Source organism: Carassius auratus, chromosome 26 (genome assembly GCF_003368295.1).
Source record: "Carassius auratus strain Wakin chromosome 26, ASM336829v1, whole genome shotgun sequence".
Classification (NCBI taxonomy): domain Eukaryota; kingdom Metazoa; phylum Chordata; class Actinopteri; order Cypriniformes; family Cyprinidae; genus Carassius; species Carassius auratus.
Genome location: NC_039268.1, coordinates 13216303 through 13225060, shown reverse-complemented (window position 1 = coordinate 13225060; position 8758 = coordinate 13216303). Strand labels below are relative to the sequence as shown.

At 34.6% G+C, this 8758-nt stretch overlaps 1 protein-coding gene across 1 annotated transcript; it reads right to left on the bottom strand.

The window, feature by feature from the left end:
- Positions 1–121: 121 nt before the first annotated feature.
- Positions 122–5111, bottom strand: cryaa (crystallin, alpha A). The gene is made up of 3 exons (XM_026204317.1): positions 4739–5111; positions 3843–3965; positions 122–1021 (listed from the first exon to the last, which is right to left on the bottom strand). The coding sequence occupies exons 1-3, from the start codon at positions 4928–4930 to the stop codon at positions 815–817; spliced, it is 522 nt and encodes a 173-aa protein (XP_026060102.1). The 5' UTR covers positions 4931–5111; the 3' UTR covers positions 122–814.
- Positions 5112–8758: the final 3647 nt, after the last annotated feature.

The window sequence follows — 8758 nt, the reverse complement described above, 5'->3', positions numbered from 1 at the left end:
CTGGTATAAATAATGTATTTAGGCTATGTAGCAATATGTTACCATTTTTAGGTTACCATTTTTTTCTGTGTATGATGTATGTTGTTACTTGCATTACATAGCAAAAATACAACAAACAAGATTTTCTTAATGGTTAATGATACAACTTTATTTATTTTTCATTACTTTTTAGTAGACCCCTGAGGAGTCAGTAATGAGTAGTACAGGGCTAAACCTACAAGACAGGCAAGAGTCAATGACAAGAGAAATCTAGAAAAGAGGTCATGACACAAGCAAGGGAGAAGGCCAAGGTCTTACAGGTGATGAAATCTCCCCAGGATCAGAAATCTTCAAACAGATCAAGTTTTAACCAAGCTCTCCAACCATTTCTGAAGCATTTAGTTCTCCAACTGATCCTATACAATAATGGATTTACCCTGTTATGTAACAATGATCACCTATATCACGAGGATGGTCAAAAATCAGAGCAGTGACTGTTTGCGATTTATCCTCTAACTAGAGAGGAATGCAGAGGCTTGATTAAGAAAGAAGACCCCCAGCCAATCATCCTGATCCATTTCCTGTGTGTCATGTAAAATGAAAACAATCATAGTGGATTATGGAGATTATTAGCTAGTGTAGTCTAATGAAAGAAGGTATTATGGTCAGATATACACTGACACCCTTTGAAGTGGAAGTGGGAAGAAGGGCTTGTTTAATGATAAACAAATAGAGGATTTGCTTAAATCCACCTTTAGAAGCCCTCTGAAATAATAGCCCTTGTGAGCCCCACTCACACCTCCATACTGCCACCTAGCTGTGGGGAGTGACCCGTCTAGGAGGAGGAGCCTGAGTTGGTCTTGTCCTCCCGGGTAACAGGGATGGTGCGATCTCCACGGCCAGACTCTATGCCACCAGCCTTGGGTCCACAAAGAGTAAGCAGGCCATCAGCAGACAGTGTGCAGGTGACAGCAGACTGGTCCACATTAGAAGGCAGACGGTAACGGCGGCGGAACTCACGGGAGATGTAGCCGTGATCATCCTGAGGAGCCAAACAACAAAAATAGATAAATAAGGCTACACACATATTCATAAACCCATCATGTACAGACAGTAGAGATATTTCTTCATTACCAGAGATGACCCAAGCAAACACTCCTCGCTCATAGTTGCCATGAAGATGTGCCTGTTCTGTTGTTGGAAAACTCTATTCAGGGTGGTAAGGTTTTGAAATATTTCCAGGAAAGATTCAAACAGGCCAAATTATTGCAATGAAGAATAAATGTGTAAAATGTGAATTACCGTAAGAATAAGAACAAAAGTAAAAGCCCTATTTTAGCATAGATCCACTTCAAAGTACCATTTTTGAGGATTTATATATGTAGGCTATATAAAATGTATGTTTAATTAATATCAATTATATTTATATATAATTAATGTAAAAGTAATCCATCAAGATGTAGAAACCGATTTTCATGATGTTGGTAAAATTTAGGTAACAGTGACTCAGCAAACTGTTTATTTCTGAAGAAATCCTTTTTCATTTATTAGTATTTTATACTAAATCAGTCTGGAAAATCTGAATATGTCAGTGAAAAAAAATTATTCATTGAATTTATTAAAAAGCTTTTAATGTTAAGTGATTGCGATCAATTTATTTTAGATACATTTAGATATGTTTAGTTTACTTTCTATTTTTTTTTTTTTTTTTTTTTTTTCAGTATATGACATTTAGATTTAGGTTAGATTTACTTCTAGGGGACTAATTATTGTAAGACGAAGAACTGAAATAGGTATAGGTACTATTTAAAAGGCTGTTTAAATAAGCTAAAATCGATTAAATGAATGTAGGAATGAAAAGAATAATAAAGTATTTAATAGAAAAGTAATCTTTCAAGTGTTGGAAGCTCAGTTTAGCTCTGAAGAAAGCCTTTATCAGTTCTTACGAATTTTCCACAAAATCAATCTGAATCTTACTGCAAATCTATTTACTATTTTATTATGATATTCTCACAAATATGAATTGTACATTTGACTTTTAGATTAGATTTAGATTAGTTTGATCTTGATCTGGATTTTTAAGCACTGCCCAAACATAGTCATAGTCTCTCGTGAATGCTGTTGACAGAAGAACAGTTTTAGGGTCAAGGTATTTTAAAACACTCTACCAGTAAAGCCCAAGATTACCCACAAGCCATTTACTGGCGTTTAGGACTTTAAATGGGGTGGCAGACTGTGACGCGAAAGTGACATAATTCTAACACAAATTGAGAGATCTGCTCACTTTTCCTCATATGTGCTACTGAAACATGAATAAATGTGAAGTACTGAAATAGTGACTGGGGATGGGAGGATGGGGATAAAAATAGAAAAGGAACTGAAGAGAAAACACAACTGGGAGAAAAAGAGAATGATGTAAAGTTGAATAGCTGAAATAGAAATTATCTTATGAAAACTCAAATAAACCAAAAAGATTTTTCAATTATTCATTAATTTATTTTCAAAAGTTTAATTTATTTGTTATGGTTGCTTAACAACTGGTAATGCATAACAAAAATATATGCAATCTGCCCAGTGGCGCCTGGTGGTGTTTTAAAACGAGGAGGCAGTTACTTTTATACAATATATATATATAGTATATTGTATATATATATATTTGTTTCTATATAATAATGGACAAAATGTCAAAATTCTTATCTGTGGTAATTAACAGCATGTAACATGCAACATTCCTGTAACAGGGACATGAAAAAAAAAAAAAAAAAAAAAAAAAAAAAAAATATATATATATATATATATATATATATATATATATATATATATATATATATACATTCATGTCCCTGTTACACTTAATGTTTCTGCATCAAATAAGCATTACATAAAAAGTGTGTTTGTACTTTATTAACCTTATTTTTAATTTAATACTTACAGTAAACTAAGTTCAAATAACTATAGATTATATTTACACTATGTTAAAATAGCATGATTTACTACTCATTAAACAGTGGCAATTATCTGCACCTTAGTATTGTACATTATAAAACAATAAGCAATAGTAACATATTGAGTGTAAATTGTAATTTTTATTCAAATTAGTAAATGGATCTCACCGACGATATAAGACCTCTCTACACCTACCCAATGTGATATGAGATTAGAAAATTGAGAAAAAAAAAAGTTAAAAGGCAGAATCAAACCTGTATTGTTGTTGGACAGTGTTACTTTATAAAAACAAGTGACTTTTATACTTTTATACTAATGTCATACTTCTTAGTAATATTTGCATTGTTTCATTTTTGTAATATCGATTATTTTCTCATCCAATTTATTGAGGAGACACTGCCTCCCTGGCAAGAGTCTGTCTGAACAGAGTCATTTCTAAATGCCTTTCTGTGAAAGTTCAAGATCTTATTCTTTGTTGTGATGATTTGTCACATCGTGTTAAAGGAAATGACTGAATAAAAGCCTAATTATATAATTATATTTTCCCACAATCTTTAGAATTTATCACAGGCTCCTGCATTTTTATGCACTATATAATCCTTTATGACACAAACACAGACACACAGGCACTTACACTTATACTGCTGTACTGTTACATAGTTCACTGTAAACTGAACACTGTGATGCAAAACAAGCTAAATCACTGTAAATAAAGCATTATTCACAAATGAGAGTCAGATTAATTAATGATTCACAACTTTCCTGTTCAAATACCAGCTTCCTTCCATTAACAGAAAAATCGGCACAGCAACTGATGAGAACATTTGGATGGTTAATTCAATTTCATTGTAAGTTTCTCTTGCACACATTCTTATCGGACACATTCCCTGTCATGTCCGAATGAGCCATGACCTCACCTGTCTTTCTCCATGTTTGCCCTGGATCTCCACATAGTCCTCTGTCACCTTCACACTGAGCTCATCAGGAGAGAAGTGTTTCACATCCAGGTACACTGTGAATTTGTCTCTGTCAGACCTCACCTGCAAAAAAAGATCAAGTACAGTGGATTAACATCAATGTGGTGTTGTTTCCAGATAAGAATGCATAAGGATTTCAGTTTTTTAAGAGAAAACTAATGCCATAAATTCATGAAAAACAGTTAATTCAGCTAACTGTATTCAGCATCTAGGTGGAGATTAATCATGTTGATGGTTCACTTCATGACATGGTTCACTTGTGCTTTCATTTGGAGTGACACTGTTGTGCAATGACGGATGCATTTATCTTCAGGTAATATGAAAGAAAATCTTGCCATTATTTCACATGCCAAAATATTAAATGAATATTAAGTAATTTAAATCCTTTCCGTAAACTTAACAGAAAAGGTACTGGTAATTTTCTCCATGGACACTATAAATTTCCTACTTTTTATCTTCTCTTTTATACAGTGCTGCATTCACCAGTTTTGTTCTTTTCTCCAATTTAGCCTACTTCTGTTTTATGTTCCATCACAGCTATGCATTATTTTCAGTTTGCTCTTTTTAAAGAGTTCTTATTTGCAATTTAATTCCTGTAGTCTGTAAGAAATAACTCAATAGAAATTAATTTTCAGGAAATCTTGCTGCTTTAAATGTTTCCCCACTCACAATAAAACTCATTTTGAGGTGATACTAATAATGTTGTTTGTCACAAAGATGACTTAATGCATTGACTCAGTGATTATCAACACCCTGTATTGGTCTTCAGCAACAACAATGGCATCTTAAGATTCTTAACCTCAAACTTATCAATTCACAGTGAAGCAGTCCATTACCTCAGAGATGCCTGAGTTGGAGGAGTCCAGGAAGCTGCGGAAGAGTGAGTGTCGATAGTAAGGGCTGACAGATGAGGCAGCAAAGGGAAAGAGGTCATAGTCGAACAGGCCTTCTCCAAACAGCTGGTCAAAGAGGCGGGTGGGGTAGCCCAGGGTGCGCCTAAACCAGGGGTGTTGAATGGAAATATCCATAATGTCAGGATTGGGAATTCGCAGCTTGGATGAGCTAATTGTAGACTGGCAAATTTCAGCCTGATTGTGACTATTTGCACCTGATGTCGATGAAATTTTTCAAGAAAAGATATGAGGAGGCTGATAGAATCTGGTACAGTAGACAAAGATCCCAATGATGTGCGCAGTTTCCAGTGAAGGCAAGCTGCTGGTTATATACCTGTGCTGCAGAAAGAGAGGCTTACAAGTGGATCTCTCTGGAATGGCATTATCTCATGGTGGGAACAGTGCTGTCAGCAGAATCGGTGGGGTACACACTGACCTGAGAATGACAGTCTAGCCCTGAATGGCCCCCGGTAGTTCCTGGCTGGCCAGTTATCACCGGAAAATAAGTGACTGCCAAAACAAACTGGTCCATACAAATGAAGTGGGGTGGCTGCAGAGCATTTCTAATGGTGTGTTATGGCCATTTGTTTGACCAGAAGTTTTTTTTTGTTCTGACTACTTGATAAGTACAGGTACAGCATATTTTCTCCTAAAAACCGAAGCTTTACTAAAAAGTTCCTAAAGGTTTCTAAAAGTTAGCAAAATTCTATGATAGCTTAGCCTAAAATTTCAGCATGTTACTATATAATATAAATCATGGACCACAAAAAGAGAGGGATTAGTCTAGTGAATGTACCATATGAGTGAAATTCCCATGCGTTCCCATACATTATTTTTTTTTTTAAATTCCAATATACATACTTTACATGGCCAAAGAGTGAGATGAAATTCTGGTAGCTTATAATGTAAATGTAAATTGTCACTCATATCTCCTAATCATGTCTTTTTAAGATGATATTTAAATGTTTAGTTTCATTTTTTAAACATACAATGCAACACGATAAAATGATTATTGAGAAATTAACAAGTTAACAAAATTTGGTGAAGGGATACGTGCCCCCTCAGATTTTTGAGCCAAGAGGATTTTAAATGCAGCTTCCAAAAGACAAAAAATAGCCAATTAATAATTTCTGTATTTAAAGATATTTCAGTTTTTCCTTATTGAAAGTCATCAAATGGGAATGCGATCAAATATATTTGTGGTACTCTGCTATTCACTTCTCTTCAAGTTAAACCAACTATGACGACTTCCACTGCTGAGAAACCCGGAAATGGGTTGTCTTCAATTAGCCAAAAAAAAGCACACGTTACTCCTCTCCTCATCAGGTTACACTGTCTACCAATAGCCGCTCACATCAAATTCAAGGTACCGATGCTTGCCTACAAGACGACCACTGGCACGGCACCAACATACCTAAACTCACTGCCACTGGTTAAATCTTATGTGCCCTCCAGAAGTTTGCACTCTGTAAGTGAACGACGCCTTGTGGTGCCATCCCAAAGAAGTTCAAAATCACTCTCACGGTCCTTTTCCTGGACTGTGCCCAGCTGGTGGAATGACCTCCCAATCTCAATTCGTACAGCTGAGTCTTTACTCATTTTCAAGAAACATCTAAAGACTCATCTTTTTCGACAGCACTTAACCAACTAATACTAGCACTTTTCCTTTTCTTGTCTTTTCATAAAAAATAAAAAAGAATAAAAAAATAAAATAAAAATAGTCATGGCACTTGTATACTGTTGTTGTTCTCTTGTTGACCAGACTGCTTCTATTGTTCTCATTTGTAAGTCGCTTTGGATTAAAGCGTCTGCTAAATGATTAAATGTAATGTAAATGTAAATGTAAAAAGAGTCCATATAGGGCGGATTTTGCTATGAAAACCTGCCTAGCCTTTCCCCTTAAGCAGGTAACGTTATTATTGCTAACATATAGCGGACTCATCGAAAAATATATTGGCATCATCTGTATTAATGAGAAAAGAATCACTTCATCCGATGTTTAAGTGAATAAAGTCTTGACAGCCTTACTTACTGGAGTTCCATAACTATTGGCTTTGTTCTCTCTCACTGGACTTGTGTGTGTGTGTGTGTGTGTAGCTGATGTAAAAGAGGAAAGCAGGCATTCGGACCAAAGCACTGTGATGCAAAGGAGGGGGAGACTCAAAATGTTTCTTAACTTAAAATGCATTTTTCCCCATTTGTGTTGTTTTACACAATTATTTAAAGTATAAAACATTGTTTTTTACAATGCACAGCATGGTTATTAAATCATATTTTTAGGGGGGAACAATCCTCAGATGATTTCTGCATAGTATAACATAGTATTATTCCTATGTTAACCTTGTTAAAATCAGTAAAGATTTCACAGCAAAAAAACCTTGACCTGAAGATGTATGTATGTATGTTGATACTAAAAGGCCTTCTGCTTGCTAAAAAATATGAACTAAAAATTAAGATCAATTCAAGTTTATTTGTAAAGTGCTTTTCACAATGCAAATCATTGCAAAGCAGCTTTACAGAAAACTATAGTTTCTACATTATATGGATGCCAATCCTGCTACAGAAACAGAGAAGATTTTGAGAAAGATTTGCATAGTTTCTGTTCCAACTAAGCATAAAATTATGTGTTCAAGTTTCAACCCAAGCAAAGGAAAGAAAATGTGCATTTGATCAAATGTAAATGAAGTACAAGGCTATGAGATACAATATGTGTGTGTCTGAACCACAAGCATTATTGGGATGGCTATTCCAGAGTTTGAGAGCCAAATGTGAAAAAGCTCTACCTCCTTTAGTGGACTTTGCTATCCTAGGAACTACCAAGAGTCCAGAGTTTTGTGACCTTAGGGGGGTAATGAATTGAAGCGTGATAGAAGAGTAGTTAGGCATGCAGAAGCTAAACCATTTAGGTCCTTAAAAGTAAGTAATAATATTTTGTAACTGATACAGAAATTAATAGGTAGCTAGTGCAGAGAATGTTAAATTGAGGTAATATGATCATATTTTCTTGACCTGGTAAAGACACTAGCAGCTGCATTTTGGACTACCTGTAGCTTGTTTATTGAAGATGCAGGACAAACACCTAGCAGTTGCATTACAATAGTTCAGTCTGAAGGTCATGAAAGCATGAACTAGCTTTTTTGCATCAGAAACAGATAACATGTTCCGTAACTTGGCAATGTTTCTAAGATGGAAGAATGCTGTTTTTGTAACATGGGAAATATGATTTTCAAAAGACAAGTTGCTGTCTAATATAACACCTAATATTTGACCGTAGAGGAAGTAACAGTACATCTGTCTGTGTAATGTTTTTGGTCCAATAAGTAATATCTCATCCAAATTTAATAGAAGAAAATTATTGGTCATTCATTCAATTATTTTTAACACACTCTGTTAGCTTAGATAATTTAGAAATTTTATCTGGTCTGGTTGAAATATATAGTTGAGTAACTAATCCCATATTTTCTAATAATATTTCCAAAGGGGCACTATGTATATTGAAAATAGCAGAGGGCCTAGGACAGATCCTTGTGGTATGTCATACTTTACTGAATTTATTTAATGATTCCCAGTTTAAATAGACAAATTGATTGCGACTGAAAGGAAGGATCTAAACCTTTTACAGATTAAATTATATTATATACATATTAAAGCTTGCCCTTGAATACCTGTATAGTTTTGTAATTTAATAAGACAACAGAAAGAAAGTTTTTTAAGAAAGTTTTGATCATGTTCATAATTTAGAGGCCTAAGGAATTTGTCATATCAAATACGATACAGTAGTTTGTCTAAAGGAAAACATTCAGAATCATGTGCAAAAAAACAAGATAAATATTGCACAAACGATCACTGGCAAAATAAAAGAGCAAAATGTATTTATTAAGCTTTGACAGTTATAGATAGGTATAAAACTATTTGTGTTAAAAAACTAGCGACACATATCATTACTACATTGACATATTGCCA

Excerpts from the sequence above, each read along its gene's own strand:
- cryaa (XM_026204317.1), bottom strand. The coding sequence starts at position 4,930 with ATGGATATTTCCATTCAACACCCCTGGTTTAGGCGCACCCTGGGCTAC. Across the intron at positions 3,966-4,738 it reads CCAACTCAGGCATCTCTGAG|GTGAGGTCTGACAGAGACAA; the intron begins GTAATGGACTGC and ends CTTTTTTTGCAG. Across the intron at positions 1,022-3,842 it reads GCAAACATGGAGAAAGACAG|GATGATCACGGCTACATCTC; the intron begins GTGAGGTCATGG and ends TTGGCTCCTCAG.